This window comes from Beta vulgaris, chromosome 6, assembly GCF_026745355.1.
Source record: "Beta vulgaris subsp. vulgaris cultivar EL10 chromosome 6, EL10.2, whole genome shotgun sequence".
In the NCBI taxonomy this organism is placed as follows: Eukaryota; Viridiplantae; Streptophyta; class Magnoliopsida; order Caryophyllales; family Amaranthaceae; genus Beta; species Beta vulgaris.
This window is the reverse complement of record NC_079207.1, coordinates 10,646,840-10,664,868: the sequence shown is the minus strand read 5'-3', so window position 1 is coordinate 10,664,868 and position 18,029 is coordinate 10,646,840. Positions and strand designations below refer to the sequence as shown.

The window sequence follows — 18,029 nt, the reverse complement described above, 5'->3', positions numbered from 1 at the left end:
GGCGTGAGTGAGAAGATGCAATCGTAAAGCTGGGCGACGAGCGACGGAAAACACCCGAAAACTACCCGATGAGACCAAGGAAAATCTAGCGACAAGGCGGAAGTGTGAATGCCATGAAAAACGATGGAAAACCGACATAAAAGGCAAAGAAAAACGATGGAACTCACCAGAGATCCGCCGGAAACCTACGCGGCGCCGGATCTCCGGCGAGTGCTAGGGTTATGCGGGTTTTTTTGTTTGTAGAGAGAAGGCAGAGGAAAAAATTTAGAGAGAGAAGTCTATAACCTCTATGTTATTAACTTTTTAATCTTGAGACAACATTCATCCAAGTTCCTGATTACGGAAATGTTAGTTTACCACCCACGATTTCAATTGATAGAAAGGTTATGAACTCAGTATCATATCCAATATGAATTAGAGATGTTTATGGGTAAGATTTGAACAGGGTCCTATAGGATCCAGATATGTTTTTTAAGTAAGGGAATGAAGATCCAACTTCGTGTTGATCCTATGTATTCGGGTACTGAACGAATACAAAACTGATTCTTGCTAATTTTATTCAAACTACCCTAATTTTCACAATAATTAAAAATTTTAAACAATAAAGTCATCTAATATCAATCAAAAATTACATTTACTTTCTAAAAAATAATCATTGCAACTATTTACAACTATTCAATTATCAAACACTAGATTAATCAACTATTTATGAAAAGTTAACAATTATAAACCCAATTTTCGAACTCTATTATCAACCCAAAATTTGAACTCGATTATCCAATAAATTCGTACAAAAATCGCATATTAATTAGAACAATAATTCGAAATTCAAGCAAAAATTCGTTTTTACATGTAATAACTAATATTATGATAACATAATATTAAATATTAATATTATTATTAAAACGAGTAAACGAATTTGGATACGGGTAATTTAGGACCTGACCTAATTCTGTTTTTTAAGGAGGACCCAGATCAATACCCGAATTCATATAGTCCAAAATTTGAGGTTTCAGATCCGTCAAAAATGAAATTGGATCCATAAATTCGAGTTGGTTTGTTACCTACTGCCATCTTTAATTTGAACCTTGCCAAACCCCCTTAGAATTCTTTTACTTGAAAAGATGGAGTCCTTCCTTATGAACCTTCCCACGGTCCAATTTTTTTTTTTTTATCCTCCAACGTCAAAGTTTATTCAAATATAGTATCATCATTTACCTTTTTGCTTTGTCATGTAGGAGAAAGATGATTTTCCTAAATGTTACTCACAAATACAGGACTCCGTAACTAAAAAAGATAATACGAATTGTAAAAGACAAATAGCTCATAATATAAACCGCTCATATATAAATCCAAAATTATTGCATTCATGCAAATACTTTGAGCATTATTGATTTAACACAATCAATGTCGTTTACTTTAGTGATAGAAATCTAACTTTATCAGTAGACGATTATCTGTTCGAAACCTATTATTAGATGAGAAAGTGTCAGTGATAATTTGATAGAGTCGTAAAAAATTTCACCAAATAAGGACAAGCTTATAATTTCACGAAATGGAGAAGTAAGTTGGTACCAATTTACAATTTTGGTACCAAACTAACTCTAAGTTGATATAAATTTAACTTTATTTTGATAACAATTTAATTGTCCATTACATAAAATTACCAATGTGTCCTTGTTAGAATCTTTGAGGACAAGGGGAAAAAAAAATCTGTTTATACAAGCTCCTACTAGAATCATAAATTTAAATGCTATCGCCTAATAAGTGCATCGTAGTATTTGGCATACTTGGACTTCGTAGCCTTGTGCAGTTGTGCTAATTCTAGAGATGGTCAACAGTGCAGGCCAATCTATCCCATCCAGCGCAACACACTTTGTGGGTCGTGTGAGTTCGCGAAAAGCTCGGTCCAGCCCCTCTCGAACCATGAAACTGGTGGGTGGATTGTGGGTCGAATTTTTTGAGCCCAACCCACAAAAGCTCGCTATTAAAACCACCCACCCTGATCCACAAAACTAGTCCACTCCGGCCCATGAATCGAACCAACCCGACGCAAGTAATTATTCAACCAAATTGTGTATATGCTAATCAAATTGTATATATTTTAATCAAATAACATATATTATAATTCAATTAAATTCAAAAATAATGAAATTATTCATTAAAATAGTTATATATTTTTTAATTAATTTTAAAGGTTTTATGTAGCAATAATGAATAATTTCACAGATTCAGTATTTTTTTTAAAAATAAAAACTTCTCATGCCGAATCGCCAACCCCGTCCAGCCCGCTAGGCAAAGGAATTGTTAAAATCGTTCTGCGACCCGAAAAAGCTGGTAACAAACTAGTGTGGGCCAAAATTCTTTAGCCAGTGGACCAGTCTGCAAAATCCGTGAATTTCACGGTCCAATCTTGGGTCGTGAAATCTCAACTCAACTTGCTACAACCCCAAGATTGGCCCGCCCAACCCGCACCAGTAGCCATCTTTACGGGGGAGTGTGCACCAGTTGTCGAGGATAAATTTGGGATGAAATCTCCAAATCAACCCCAACCCTTGATGTAATCACCGGAGAGGATCGAAACACCACTCCATCTGTAGGCCTAAATCTATTCCTTTCAACCAGGTGAAGAATCACAGCAGAACACTTGAAAATATTCCGTTAGGCGTCAGCATCAACATCGACATACATACATGCTTTCTAACTCAATAAACTGTCTTTAGTTTAAAATTTTAGACCATCTTTCTTCTACACCTAACTAACTGTGTCACTCCTCACTACCCCAAAACTTTTCATCAAACTCAACACACATTTCTCATATCTCTCTCTTTCCTCTCTTTCCCTGCAATTGCAAATTTCAATGCTTGAATCAGAGCTGTATATGTATAACAATGAGCTTGAATTCTTCAATTTCACAAACTCAACCTTCTTCATCAAATCATCCACTTCTTTTCTCTTACACATTTCATCCAACAATTCGCCGACTTTTCCTTCAAATTCTCTCTCCTCCTCTTCCCTTCACCGCCGTCAACAACGTCTACTTCATTCCGAATTTCGTCGCCGTTTCTCCGACTTATTGTGCGTCAGCTTATCGGTGAAAGATTCAGATGATTCTGATCATGCGTTTTCTAGGGATTCTGATCAATTATTGGGGCAAAATCGGGATCGTAATTCCGAAATTGTTAGGGTTTCTGAACAACTCGAGGATTTTAAGGAGGATAAATTAAAGAATTATGGCGCGTTCAATACCACCAAACATCTCTGGGCTGGTGCTGTTGCAGCCATGGTTTCAAGGTTTTTTTTTTTTTTGTGTTGAATTTCTGCTTAGATTTTACCGCCTAAAATGGAAGTTTGGAAATTGCATGATTGTGAATGTTTAAATGTGTTTATTTATCTAATTTTTGCATATTGTGTTTAACAAATTTCCAAATATAGTTAAATTTGCTATTTAGTTATGAAGATAGTAGATTTATGGAGAAAGATTTGCGATATATTTTAATTATCAAATTCGTTTTCGATTTTGAACTATAATCACTCTTTGGGATAGAGGGAGTAGATTTCATATGAGGTTGATATTGTAAATCTTGGCCATTTATACTAGTTTCATTTGCTAGATATATTTTGGTTCTTAAAAAACAAAATAACGAAAATTGCTAATCTCATTCTTCATGTTGTGCTTTATTTGTGCAAGCAGTAAGATTTTCATCAATCTCTATTAGAATATTACAGAGAGGCTGCTGAAATATTGCCTAACCAAGGTTTCCATAAACCATAGCACTTCTGTCACATTTTGGTTTTGACCCTCTTAGGGCCTGTCCTCCCCAGCTTATTTTCCGTTCAATTCAGTTCATTTCAGCTCAGCTAAGCTCTGGACAATACTTTTACTCTCACATATCACTATTCAACTCAATTAAGTTCAATTCAGTTGAGTTCAGTTCAGCTGTTTTATGCCGAAGACTCGAAGAGAACAGGCTCTTAATTGTCACCCATCGGTTAGGATGAGTTAAGGTTGTTCGTCCGTGAGGATATAAACATAGTTTCCTATTTAGTATTTACCCCTTCCTCTTCCCAACAACAACAATAAAAAAGAATATATATTGGAGAAGTGCAAATTACATTGAACATAGTTTTTGTCTTGATGATGCAGTTGGACTTCATAGAGTGATATATCTTATGAGCAAATCTTTACATTGATAGTACGCCTGGCTTGAAACATACACATTTACTCCCTTCTCAATAGAGTGTCATTTGACGGAAGGACTTTGTTCATGAATAAGTGTTAGCAATTCAATGGCTAAAAGATAAAACTCCTTTTCTTCGAGTATAGACTTGCCATAAGCTTGTGATAGAAAGATTGAGGCACAAACTTTGGACTCCCACATGCTTATTTTGTAGGGTCTTGCAACAAGTAGAAGACCGAAGAAAGACTGTGCAAGTGGGAGGAAAGAGAAAAATTAGATGGGTAGCTGTAATTTACTTCAAGGACCCGAAGCCTACCCTGGAAAGTGACAGTAAGATTAATTTGTGACAACCCAAAAAGGCAGTGAGAAGTTTTTTTTTTTTTTTTTTGGATGGAAAAGAGGGGAAAACCCAAACAAAATACAAACTAAGAACTAAACAATCAAACGAGGAATAGCAACTCCTACAATGTCCTCATGGAGGAGGGCAGTAATTTATTTTGGCGGAGTCTCAAGAAACAAGAAATACTACACTCAGTCCTTGAGCAACCCCTTAATTAGCTAATCTATCCGCTAATTTATTTCCTTCACGATAACAATGAGCTAATAAACTCCCAGTCAGCAGAATTGATGAGAGAACGACAAGCATTGAGAAGGTGAACACATTCACCACCATGATGGTTTGCATTTTGGAGGACTTCCAAACACGCCTTGTTATCCATCTGAAGTTCTAGCTTACTGAGGCCCAATTCCCTGGCCATTTCCGGGCCAATAGCTGCTGCAGCGATTTCTGCATTGTAAGCCGAGCAAGATCCAGAGTTGGCGGAGAATCCTCGGATGAAAGACCCTCTGTAATCTCGAATAAAATCACCTCCACTTGCCAGGCTAGCCAGACCCTTCGAGGCCCCATCTGTATTTAAAGTAAACCAGGGAGCTGGTGGAGCCAACCACCTAATGGGAACCTCTCATCTTGCTCCATTTGAATGCTATTTGCTGCATTATGTTCATGCACTAACGCATGCCAAGTACTTGTGATTTGCGTGTGGAGAAAAGCTCCTGTATCAACAGGAATCTCATTCGCAAGCCCAAACATAAAATTACTTTCGCCATCTCCAATTCCACCAAAGAGTCATAGCAAAACGTGTAATCCATTTCTCTGATAACTTTGGATCTTCTGGCTTCAGATTGCTAATAAGCCGTGCTTGCAGATTACCTGTAAATAAGGTAGGAGATCTGGAAGACATATATTAGGATGACGGGAACATATATACAATGACAGTTGAATTTCCCCTTGATGTTTTATACCCAAAATGAATGATTAGTAGTACATTTAAATAATCTTACGTAGGGCTTTTTGAGTCATTGTTGAGTAATGTTGTGATAAGTAGAAAATGTCCACCTACACCTTTTTTTTTGTGAATCAGGGGAATAAGCTTGTGAATAATCTCTTTATCTTTGGGGTCAATCTATTTTGTACCAGGACTTTTGTTGCCCCTCTTGAAAGACTGAAATTGGAGTATATAGTTCGCGGCGAGCAGAAGAATTTGTTTGAACTCATCCAAACCATAGCAGCTACACAAGGAGTCAAAGGCTTCTGGAAAGGAAATTTTGTCAACATCCTTCGAACTGCTCCTTTTAAGGCGATAAATTTTTATGCTTATGATACATATAGGAATTACCTTTGCAAGTTATCTGGAAATGAGGAAGCTACAAATTTTGAGAGATTTGTTTCTGGTGCTGCTGCTGGTATTACGGCTACCTTGCTCTGCCTACCAATGGACACTGTATGTGGTAAAAGCAGAAATTCACTTGTTTTAACTAGTTTATTGTCTGAATAACCGTTTAGTTTTGTGTTTCTCACTTCACCAAACATTATCTATCTTCTTTTCAATAAAGCTCCATTTTTTCATCATCTTCAGTCGCGTCATCTTGAATATATTCTTCTTAAGATTAGGAAATGAGACAACTTTGTTGGTGGAGAGGTTAAATAAAGAAACTCTTGACTTGGCTTAAGAGCATGAGCTAGCAATGCTTAATGTTGATATTTTCCTAGTCCATCAGTGCCACTACTAGTATAAGTGTCTCTTCTGATGTGATTGGACTTCTCATAGATGCATGCTCTTGAAGTTGAGAAATACTACCTCTGAAGTCCTAATGCTTTCTGAGAGCATCATTTGTCTTCCTTCTATAAGATGATGTTGATTACAGATTCTCCGTAAATCCTTGGTATATCTTACCACTTACCAGATATCATTATGGATGGATTCTTTATTAGCGTATTATGACTGAGGGGTTTTGCTTTAGGAATTTCTTTAATCCACAGTTCCACACTGAAACACACTAATAACACAGGATATCTATTGCTGAAGATGAGATGAGGTCTAGAGAGGTCGTGATATACATAACCTCACAGCCCTCAACAACAACTAGTCAAGACTGGTAGCAAGTTGTTTCCTTGTTTTTTTTTTCTCTCTATGCATTGTTTTTGACGAGATTAAGAAACTGCGATCTGTATATTTGATCTGGTGGTCCTGTATCTTAGTGCTTTACGTCTGAAGTTCTGAAGCTGAACTTTTCTTAGTACCTTCATGGCCTATTTGGTAGGTGGTAATAAATGGCGGCAATGATAATAAAATCATATTTAATGTGCAAGGAAATTTCCATATGCTGTACCATGGTAAAGGAATCATGGAGGACTGGCCCAGGCTATACATCATTCTTTTACCCTTGGAAATTTTCTGAAGGTTTTCAGGAACCATTTTCAATTGTTAGAAGAGATAGTCAGCACGTGACATGCTGGAGACTTATTTCCCTAATACCTCAAAAATCTATTCTGCTCCAAAGTGAACAAAGTCCTCCTTAGGCAAATCAACCTGGGAAAAAAAAGTAAATGAGAGAGAAAGCATGGGAAGGTCAAGTACGGTTTTTCTTCTTTTTTTCCCCTCCCTTGAATCTCTAATACTAAACGAGAGCATTTGGTCTATATAGATGTCAGGTCGGATTGAAGTTGTAAGACTCTATACTTTGATTATGGATTGTAGTAGGCTTATTATACTATGCACTTCCTATCTATTATCAAGTAATACATGCTTATCATGTTCTGGACGAAGTTCATGGACATGGTGGGAATAAGTCTTTATATAACTTCATACCAGTAATGCTGTTAAACTTTGTTCCTGTAACTCAAATATTCATATTACCTACTTGCTCCCCCCATATTCAAATCATTTCCAGATCATGTTACATTGTAAAATGCTTAATTTTTCAGATCAGGACTATTATGATAGCCCCAGGTGGTGAAGCTCTGGGCGGTGTCATTGGTACATGCCGCCATATGATCCAAACTGAGGGGTTCTTTTCTCTTTATAAAGGCTTAGTGCCGTCAATTATAGCAATGGCTCCTTCTGGTGCAGTTTTTTATGGTGTTTATGATATTTTGAAAGCAGCCTATTTACATTCACCAGAAGGGGAGAAAAGAATAGAATACATGAAACAGCAAGGAGAGGACCTTAATGCTCTGGATCAGTTAGAACTGGGCCCTGTTAGAACATTAATCTATGGGGCCATTGCCGGGGCTTGTTCTGAAGCTGCTACTTATCCATTTGAAGTTGTTAGAAGGCAGCTTCAGTTGCAGGTGCCGGAAACAAAGTTGAATGCTGTAGCAACTTGTTTCAAGATAGTGGAGCAAGGAGGTGTTCCAGCCCTATATGCAGGATTAATTCCAAGCTTATTGCAGGTGATTTGTTGAGGACTATTCACCCATTCTTATTTGTTCTTATTTAATGAAATGTCTCAATCACATAAGATCTGACCATTAATTCTCACCAATATATAAGAAACAAATTTATCATATGGCATCTTTTTCGATGTGTACTTTTGAAATATTAACTTTTAATAATGTTTGCAAGTATGTAATTAAAGATATTAGTGGTTAAAGTTTGCATTAGAAACTGTGAAAAAAGAACCTAGACGAATAGAAAGACACAGAGAATATATATGGTAATTGGTAAACAAAATGAATGAAATTCTTAGCGTTCCAAAAATTAGATGGGAGTTCTCAAAATGTCGAATTTTCTTTTCTAGGGGATTTGAGGCTATCACCTTACGTGCACTGATGACTTAACCCTACGGTCCCCACTTGTTGCAGAAAGTATATTCTGCTCCGTGTTTTCTTTCCTTTTCCTTTATCTGTCTACCTCTTTTGTGGATAGGGAAAGTAGGGGAAGCCGGAAAGGAGATTGTAAAAAATGAAGGATTGATAGTAAAGATTTAGATGCACTTTGTGTGACCCAGGGAGCTGACTCTAATTCTTCAACTTCTCCAGGTTTTACCATCTGCTGCCATTAGCTACTTTGTCTATGAGTTTATGAAGATAGTACTCGAAGTGGAATCATAGTTCATCTTCATGCAACTATAAAACAAGAAATCTAACTTCGGTGGGAATTTTCAACTTACCACCATGAAGAAAGCCTGTATGCCTATATCACAGTAATTACCTGAACAAGGTGTTTGAGATGAAACCTCAATTGCTAGATTAGCACATTTTTCTCATAAACATGTCAGTCTTTTTTAAGGCTTATAGTAGGAGAGAATGGTTAACTCGTGTCATGATTTTCTTTCCCTTTTTGCTTAGAAGTGCAGAATTTTGGAGTGTTTCAGTCTTAAAATTTTGGCTCTGTAGCTATCTTGTGAGATATTGGCAGCTGACTCGTATATGATCCAGCTCCTTAAATCAGCCAAAGAATTAAGTAGTTGGAGGATATCATAGCTTCTCTTGCGTTTACTAGATCGGCAGCAAGTGTGACAGCAAAGCCTTGTGTAGTTGGATTTAAGCTACTTAATAATTCAACTGATTAAAACTATAAAGATAACAGAACCAAATCTGCATCTTTGGAGGTGCACATCTATACAAATATATTAAAAGGCGTGCATAACAACGTCAATACGCCACGTAGCACCTCCTCGTGCCATCAGAATTTTGCCACGTGTTTGTTAACCAACAAAGTCAAGTGGTTATTATTTAAAAAATAAATATGTTGAAGCCTGGGCTCGAACCCCTAATCTTATGTAAAGGTTTTTGAAGAATCACCGTCTAATCTAACATCTCTTAGTGATTCATGTTTTCACAAAATTACAAATATGTGTTGTAATATGTGTTGTAATTAGTTAATGTTCTTAAACATATCCCTTGCATCCTTAAAAATAAATAAATTTGCATGTTCATTAAAATTAATTATGTATGCATGATACTATTTGAAAAACATTGTTGACCACTACAGTACTACCCTTATATTTACAGTAATACTATAAACAAAATTTTATCATAAGTCTATATGAAACGGAGGAAGTAAATATGGGCCTAGGCCGCATCCACGTCTAATATATTGAGAAGCATTTCTTAGAATGTATATGTGCCATGTACCATCCCTTATTGAGTACCATTCTATCCACGTGTTTCTCATATAGTAAAAAAAAAAAAATTAAGCATACGTGAACATTCGAACCCACAACCTCAAGTATGAAAGAAAGAGATACAACCATCACTCCACTATACTAGTATTGCTTATTTAATCAAAATTAATGATGATGTATGAAAAGAGAACTTTCGAAATCAATATAATGAATGACATAACTTTTTAAATGAGTATGAGATGACTTATTTAACTACTACTAAATCGTAGCACAGAAAAATCCCCGAAGCATCGTCCGGGCCTAAACACTAGTTTTGCTTAAAAGGACGCAGATTGACCTAATTATCTTTACAAATTTGCGAAAGAAATGCTAATAAAAGATTGTCAGCACTGCATTAGATGGCTGATCCACATAGAAGAGCACTTGCCCCCACTTGAGTGATTCCATAATTAGATAATAACAAGTGATAATACACGTACATCGCACGCACTCAGAAAAATAACATATTTTTATATCTATCACACCAACTAAAACACACCAATTTTCTGAAGCTACCAGGAAGAGCATTACAAGTGAAAAAATATGAGCCTGCTTTACACAGGAATAGGGAAAGCAAGCGAAAAAAGAGAGAATAAACTACAAAAGAGAAGACAATATAACAAAACACAAAAAAAACCTAGACTTTCATATATACAAGTGAACCACCACTTTCTTTGCTGACTAGCTCACAGAGCCTAGCCGTTTAATTAGCTTCAAGTTATAACTTTATTCAGTGTCTTATACCAAGAAATAAAAACCCTATATAACTTCATTGTTGCCAGCCATATTGCTGATTTCGATTGCTAGCCATCGGATTTGGAGGTCTATGTGAGAAACCCGGTGGTCCAGGTACATAACTAGGAGTGCTTGATCTGTTAGTCATATTATTTACAGCATATGGAGCAGCCCGCACGTGAGGAGGATATGGCCCTGTAGACATACCACCAGCTTGAGCTTGAACACTGTGGGTCGGGACATATCCAGTCGTCGGATTTCCACTGGCAGGAAACCTATTTGATAATCCTGCAACAAGTGGATCACCATATGTGTTGCTAGGTGGTCCAGTGGGTATTGGTCGTGGCAGTTGGTTCATGGAATGCCGATGCCCTTGGACGATATGCCCACTATTTTGGATGGGGGGAAGACGGGCATGAGGCTGCGGACAAGGCAAGTTCTGTCTTCTAGCAGTTTCCTCCTTCAACCGCTGCTGCTGCCTCTTCCTCTTTGTTTGGAACTCGTGCGATGATTCATATTTTGGTAAGCTGCACCATCAGGAACAATACACTTAACTCATGACATCTAGAGTTTTCCTACCAGGTTATTTGACTCATAATAATTTAACACAATGATACAAGAAAGTGTACAGGGAATATGAATGTTCTACAAGACTTGAAAGCCAATGTATCCAGACATTCATTTGCAGCATATTAGTAAAGTTAAACCCAAAAATGGTACAAAGCAAGACACCTCTTTGGATCACAAGGTAACGGCTCCATCCGGAAATATTCAGCAGCAAGTGCATCGTTAGCAGATATCCTCTGTAGAGTACAAAGCATTAGAGAGAACAGAGTAAAATGGAAATGTCACCATCTTGGCACCTTCAAAATTCAATTTCTATCAAATGGCGCTTCAGACACAGAAGTTCCGAATAAGGATCCAACCCTCGGTAGTATCAGGAACAGAAGAGCTTCAACCGAGGATCTAACCCTCTCTGTAATCCCACAGACAAGGTCACACACATTTCTCTAAACTACTTCCCCAACCCGGGCCTAATGAATGGTGTTCAAGATCAGAATATACCTTGGACGGATCAAGAATCAGCATTTTGTCCAGTAAATCAAGAGCATGTGCATCAAAACTGTTATAAAAAGGAATTATGAAATGACATTCAGCAGTCTGCAGCAAAGAAAATAATAGAGTCGATGAAAGCAATGAAATGAAATGGTGATTATAAAATTTAGACATAAATTAACATACTGTCTGAAGACCTCCCGTAGACGTCGACGCATAGGCCTCGCAGGCTTAAAGTTATTATACCAACGAATTTTGGAAACACCAGGCCAGTTAACTTCATCAGGACTTCCACAGACCTCAAATATTTTGTGCAGTTGCTCTGGCTGTTGTGTAAAGAACAAGAAATTCATGCTAAAGATGATCTCTATAAAGTTCATATCGTATAAAGTAACATTATAAACTATACATTGTACACAGGACAAAATGCTTCATTAAAGTTCATTTTCTTATAGCATGATCTACATTGAGGTAAATTCTAGAATGCAACTTTTTTTGGGTCCAGAAATATCCTAAAATACATAAATTCCACAGTGATATTTAAAGTTTAAACTGCATCACAACTATTCACCGCTATTGTCCTTTTTTTATTTTATACTTTTCTATGAGGAAGGGAAGGGGGTTTGAATTTCAGGAACCATGTGAGTGACACTTTGGTCATAAAGCATAACAGTATATAGATCATTAGTATTCCAACCAGCCTTATGACAGATGACGAGTTTATTCCAGAAAAGATGTGAAGTCGTGTCACATTACCAAATGTGTGACAACCAAATGTGTGACAACCAAATTTGTGGATGTCAAGCCATTAACCATGCCAAACAGAAAGTATGCAGCAAGTCTGACCTCATTTCTTCCATACATAATGGGCTTTCCATGCAAAAGCTCGGCAAAGATGCAACCAGCAGACCATACATCAACAGCTGGACCATAATTTGTGGCTCCAAGCAGCAACTCAGGAGGTCTGTGCAAACGATAATAGCTGATATATTAAATGAAATATGGAGCATAATGAACTCTCGGGAGAGGCACAATATCTGCCTATATGAGTGTCATCAACAGCTTAACATGGGGCTTTCTTTATTGCAACTTCTATCCTTCTTGAATGAATAACTGAATGCATAAAAGCTGATTTATAATAGTTAAGAGTACTTCAATTTGAAGCTGAGATACCAGAAATTACCTATATGGCAAAGTGATTACACGATTAGTGAAATTTCCGTTCTTAAGATTAGAGGAGCATGAAAGCCCAAAATCAGCAAGCTTCAAGCTTCCATTATTGTTTAGGAGAAGATTAGCCCCTGCAGGAAAACATAAGTTACTAAACATAGAATATTGGAGTAGGGGAAATCCGGACTCATACAACGCATACCTTTAATATCCCGATGAAGCACTTCATTGGCATGACAGTAATGGAGCCCAGTCAGCAACTGTTTCATATAGCACTGAAAGATAACTCACTTTCAGCAGGAAACTCGAATAACCTAAATAGTTGCAAATGTCAATAAACAGTGAATTTCTACATGCCTTGATCTGAGGAACAGTGAATCTCAGGCCAGGACGATCTGAGAGCCCTGTCAAGTCATGATCCATGTACTCAAACACCAAGTAAACACCACCATTGTACTTGTCATTACCTGATTACGTAAAAGATGGAATTAATAGCCATTCTGTGTTAATGCAACCACAGAAAACAGCAGGAGAAATATTTACCCGAAGTATCCTTACTGGCAGCTAGTTCCTTATCCCCATCTGGATTTTGAAGAATATATCCGGAAAAATTCAGAAGCATGAATCAAACCGTTATACATGAATATCTCATGATGGCAGATACTATTTTGTTAATTGAAACTTGTCAAAACCAAGATGAATTACCTTGAGACATTACAACCTCTTTTAATTTTACTATGTTTTCATGATGCAACCTATTCAAAATTTTGATCTCCCTGATAGCACTAATAGGAAACTGCATTGACAATGAAATTAGAGACAAGTAAGCTCATACATGCCCGTAATTCTCATATTGAAAACAAATACTGCTTAGCCAGATCATCCACTCTTCAACACATAAATATCATTTAGTGTGTTGTCACTGGTAAGAAGTCATTACAGGAACTGATATAATTAGACAAGAGTATACCCCCTCTTTTTCATTTTCTGTTCTTATTCTTTTCAAAGCAACAATTTCCCCAGTCGTGACTTCTTTGGCCATGTATACCTGTCTGGCAATCAAACCAAATACAAATTAGCAAACTAGAAGACATTATTTGCAACTTCTCAACGTTCTCACACTATAACTTCCCCAGTCATGAATTCCATGGATACTTGCCTGTCAATCAAATCAAAAGCAAAACAGGTAGCTAGGTGGCGACATTTGCAGCTTCTCAACATTTACATGCTGAGGACATACAGGCTACAGCAAGGCTTTAAGCTTATTCTCAAACCATTGTTACCTAGATACTTTTCCTTGGAATTTTTCCATTTAGAAGTGACAAGTTTATTTGTGTGAAAGGGAATACTCACCTCAGACAGTCACACAAACCCCTAAGAAGCATGCTTGGATTGGGGATAATTCATCAACAGGGAAACGAAAATAAATTAAAAATTATGAAGATGAGTTTAGGCAGTGATGGAAAGAAATATGTAGTGCTGATGCCAGGAGGGAGTTTGGAAGGGAAATTTACTTTTTTCATTTAGGGCCTTGGGGGTAACACATGACGTTAGGGGGATGGTGGGTAACTATAACCCCCAACATGTGGATAATAAATCCACCATTCCTCCCTCATCTCTACCTCATCTCACTTCAAACACCTCCATCTATCTTGATTCTTATAATGATTTCTTATATCACATTCTTAATACATTGCTTTCAAGACAAGCATTCCCTAGGATATCGATAGCATAGCTTAAATCCATATTATTATCTCCACATAATTGACAGCCTAGCTGAAGATGCGAAAATACAGTACTGAAGGTCATATAGAGCCTTTCTGCAGTATGAACAGGCCAATTACTTGTAAGTTGCCAGTTTCAACATAAGAGAAACTTATGCCCAGCACCTGCATAAGCGGCATCTTTGTAATATCAATTAGTTGCAAGTGATCTGTTGCTTTACTTGGTTAATGATGGACACTCAAACACCACCTATGACTTAAGACAACTAAAACCAACACACTCTTGGATCTTTAGATGCAGAGAGTCAGAACTCAGAAAGATAAACACTATAATAGCAATACAAGATTAAAAAGATATAGTACACACTCCTAACCTTTCAGCTCTATGATTTCGAACTTCATAGATGCCCGGCAAATGCCAAGTGCAATTACAGTACACTCACAAGAGCACTTTATCCGGAGACTAGTCCCCTTAACTATAATCCCAAGGAAAAAGAGTCAGTATTACCTCTGATCAGGAAGTTAAAACAAAGGAGACAAACTTACTAGGCTCGTCACCTACTTTGAGCAAAATTATAATTTATAGTGTCTAGACTACAATTGACCGGACAAACTAAGGGCTTGTTCTCCTCAATTTATCAAAATAAGTTCAAGCAAAAATAAGTTTTTTTTTTTTGAGGTAATTCAGCAAAAATAAGTTAAATTGAGCCAAAATAAGTTGAGCTGAGCACAATGAGTTAAATTCACCAAAATGAGTTTAGTTCAGCTTAACCTTAGAATTCTAGAATAAAGGATTAAATATCGAAATATTGGAGACATTGCAGCCCTTGACCTGATTGCTCCATACTAATCTTCCCTTGTCGCCTTGTCGGTGACAAGACAAAAGAGTATGTTCAAGAAAAAACAGTTTCATATATTGTAGAAGTGCATTTTTAGATTATCACTCAATGTTCCGTACTTTTGAGATTTCCATATCTAAAGAGCTTAAAGCCCCTAAGCAAAGTAATAAGTAATAACAGATGTGAAATCATAGAAGATAAGCCATAGGCCTAAATATAAGCCAAAATGAATCCAGAATTGAGCATTTAGAGACTGGATGTTCACATTGCAGGGGCCCTTTTTTTTTTTTTGCACCTTCTTCATGTTGATGATATTTGCATTAATTTCTACTGCAAGCTAAATGTAAAAACTATTTTATAATAAAGACAACCTGTCCAAACTGGACAGAGCGAGGCTTGTTCAAAATAATTCAATTTTAGGTCGTGTAATTAACCAATCTAACCCCTATCACAATAACTAACCCTAAATATGCCCTAAGATCAGATGTTGGTCATGCCAATAGGACGCGGAACACTCAAGAACTGATTGCAGCTCTTATAAGCAGTAGCACTAGTGCTATTTCACCTTTCTGCTTGCTCGCTGTAACTGCATAATGAGCTTTACATGTTAGTCTTTGAACCACTTTAAGATACCCTTTCCGAAGACAAACTTTAACAGCGTCTGGTCAAATCTTGCCCTCATTGTTACTATACTTTCTCTTATTGCTATTGTTGCTTTCTCTTCGATTCGAACCTAGAATGTTAATCAACATCACTGACTCCATATTCCACCATGATCTTAGGTAAAATCAGCTTTCATGTAATATTGCATCAGCTTTTCAGCTGAATGCACGCAACTCTCAAATTGTGCCATGCATTCCTTGTTGCACCATCTCATACTCTTAGGCTCCCTTTGGTTGGGTGTAAAGCATTTTTAGTGTAAAATGATTTTCATGGAAAACAATTTACAATGGAAAACACAATCCTAAGATTAGTTTTCCTTTGTCTCGTTCCATGTAAGAAAAATGATGAAACGAAAGGAAAATAAAAACGAAAGTAAAAGAGGTAGTGAGAGGAGTGTACAAGAGAGATAAAAAAAAGGAAGGATAACATTTTTACTTTCATTTTGAAGGAAAAATGGTTTTCCATCATTTGGAGAGCAATTTTACTCCAATGGAAAATAGTTTCACACTCCTTTGCAAACCAAACAATGTAAAATTGAAAATAGAGGAAAACAGTTTTCCACGAAAATGTTTTGTGCCCTACCGAATGGGGCCTTAAGTTTCGCTACCATCAAAGTCTTTCTTTACAACACAGACTAATATAAAGAAAAAACCCTAGGCTTTTCTTTTTGTCCTAAATTTTCTTCTCATTCTTTTGCTTACAAAACAATGATCTTCCAATGCTGTATCTTTCTTTATCATTAAAAAAAAAACCATACACTTATCTGCAAAATTACAATAATCACCAAGCAATTCAAACACAAAATTACATGATTAGAGCTTAAAAGATGATGCAGCACAAACTGAGCAATCCTTAAAGATAAATTATGAAAATCCACTTATGTAAAAGAGCTAAAAGTTCATTCAACTATTCAAGTTTCTACCCAGTACTCATAATGGATTCAAAAGCATAAAATAGAATAAGATCAGATAAACCTTCCAGTAAACAAACAAATGAATTGGAGAGACAAAATTAAGAAAGAAAAAAGAGAGGGAAGAAGTGAAGTTACCCATAAGTTCCTTCACCAATTTGCTCCAATTTTTGGAAGCAATCAACGGTGCGAGTGACCCCTTGCAATGGCGGAAGTTCTTCGAGATTTAACTGTCCCAATTCCGCAACTGTCATACTTGTGTTTTTTTGTGTTCTTTGTCTCTCTCCTCCTCTAACTATCTGCCTGCTTTCTCAATCGTTATTTCAAAACTTCATTGACGAGAATCTCCAAGTTCCTAATTGACTACTTGTTACGACTCTACGGTCTACTTGAAAGTTTCTAATTACACCACATTATTTTAAGAACAACTCGTTATTAGGCTCGGGTTATGCCCTATGTCTTGAATAAGAAAAAAATTCATTTATTAATAGAATACTTTATTATTACAACACTAAATACAACTTAGGCTATGTTTAGTTCACCTGAAATTTTCTGATCTGAACTTATTTGATCTGATCTGATCTGAACTTATTTTTTCTGATCTGATCTGATCTGATCTGAACTAATCTGATCTGAACTAATCTGATCTACAAGATCTTATCTTTTATAAAATATATTATTACTTTGTAATTCATTATCATGCAATACATTATAGGATCTTCTTTATAGTATTACTATTATTATCATTTTATTTCTATTACAACTTTTACACAACTTTTATTATTATTATTATTAATTATTATAAGAACAACAATAATAATTATAATCATAATAATAATTATTATTACTAAAAATAATTATATAACTCAAGTCATTAATTTATAAGAGCACTTATACAATATTTCACACTTTTCCTTTAAAAAAATGTTTTATACTTGAGAAGTCGGCAAACTCAACTCTTTTTTTTCATATAAAATAAAATAAGATATACAAACAACTATGACTTGAGCAAAAAAGAAATAAATATCGTGCAACTTCAATTAGCTAGAGAGATTTGGAATTCGGTAGGAAGAGGAGGTATACCGAATCTAAATTTATAATTTGTATCTCACACTTAGCTTATTTTGAAATGTAATCTGAACTTAGTAGTTTCGTTGTCATGAATTTGAGATATCATATTTTATATATTTCTTATTTTTGCTCAATCTTATGTTCTTAACACGTGGCTTTTAATTTTCTATTATTTAATAACAACAAAATAACTTAATATAATGATAACAATGACATTTATAATGGTAACAAC

At 36.1% G+C, this 18,029-nt stretch overlaps 2 protein-coding genes across 4 annotated transcripts; one reads left to right on the top strand and one right to left on the bottom strand.

The window, feature by feature from the left end:
* The first annotated feature begins 2,508 nt into the window (after nucleotides 1–2,508).
* LOC104895673 (probable mitochondrial adenine nucleotide transporter BTL3) lies at nucleotides 2,509–8,940 on the top strand. 2 transcript variants are annotated; one of them, XM_010682243.4, is made up of 4 exons: nucleotides 2,509–3,294; nucleotides 5,659–5,962; nucleotides 7,447–7,914; nucleotides 8,390–8,528. In XM_010682243.4, the coding sequence occupies exons 1-4, from the start codon at nucleotides 2,861–2,863 to the stop codon at nucleotides 8,396–8,398; spliced, it is 1,215 nt and encodes a 404-aa protein (XP_010680545.2). In that variant the 5' UTR covers nucleotides 2,509–2,860; the 3' UTR covers nucleotides 8,399–8,528. The 2 variants fall into 2 exon arrangements, with proteins under 2 accessions (XP_010680545.2, XP_010680544.2); XM_010682242.4 differs by having other exon boundaries at nucleotides 2,511–3,294; nucleotides 8,503–8,940.
* A 1,137-nt stretch (nucleotides 8,941–10,077) lies between these two features.
* Nucleotides 10,078–17,102, bottom strand: LOC104895672 (cyclin-dependent kinase C-1). 2 transcript variants are annotated; one of them, XM_048645921.2, is made up of 12 exons: nucleotides 16,865–17,102; nucleotides 13,561–13,642; nucleotides 13,296–13,386; nucleotides 13,134–13,172; nucleotides 12,948–13,057; nucleotides 12,793–12,850; nucleotides 12,604–12,721; nucleotides 12,267–12,384; nucleotides 11,607–11,746; nucleotides 11,430–11,487; nucleotides 11,097–11,167; nucleotides 10,078–10,891 (listed from the first exon to the last, which is right to left on the bottom strand). In XM_048645921.2, the coding sequence occupies exons 1-12, from the start codon at nucleotides 16,978–16,980 to the stop codon at nucleotides 10,399–10,401; spliced, it is 1,494 nt and encodes a 497-aa protein (XP_048501878.1). In that variant the 5' UTR covers nucleotides 16,981–17,102; the 3' UTR covers nucleotides 10,078–10,398. The 2 variants fall into 2 exon arrangements, with proteins under 2 accessions (XP_048501878.1, XP_010680541.1); XM_010682239.4 differs by having other exon boundaries at nucleotides 12,793–12,865; nucleotides 16,865–17,101.
* Between the last annotated feature and the right edge of the window lie 927 nt (nucleotides 17,103–18,029).

Excerpts from the sequence above, each read along its gene's own strand:
- LOC104895673 (XM_010682242.4), top strand. The coding sequence starts at position 2,861 with ATGCTTGAATCAGAGCTGTATATGTATAACAATGAGCTTGAATTCTTC. Across the intron at positions 3,295-5,658 it reads GTTGCAGCCATGGTTTCAAG|GACTTTTGTTGCCCCTCTTG; the intron begins GTTTTTTTTTTT and ends ATTTTGTACCAG. Across the intron at positions 7,915-8,502 it reads TAATTCCAAGCTTATTGCAG|GTTTTACCATCTGCTGCCAT; the intron begins GTGATTTGTTGA and ends CAACTTCTCCAG.
- LOC104895672 (XM_010682239.4), bottom strand. The coding sequence starts at position 16,980 with ATGACAGTTGCGGAATTGGGACAGTTAAATCTCGAAGAACTTCCGCCA. Across the intron at positions 13,643-16,864 it reads ATTGGTGAAGGAACTTATGG|ACAGGTATACATGGCCAAAG; the intron begins GTAACTTCACTT and ends TTTGATTGCCAG. Across the intron at positions 12,385-12,603 it reads GTAATCACTTTGCCATATAG|ACCTCCTGAGTTGCTGCTTG; the intron begins GTAATTTCTGGT and ends TCGTTTGCACAG.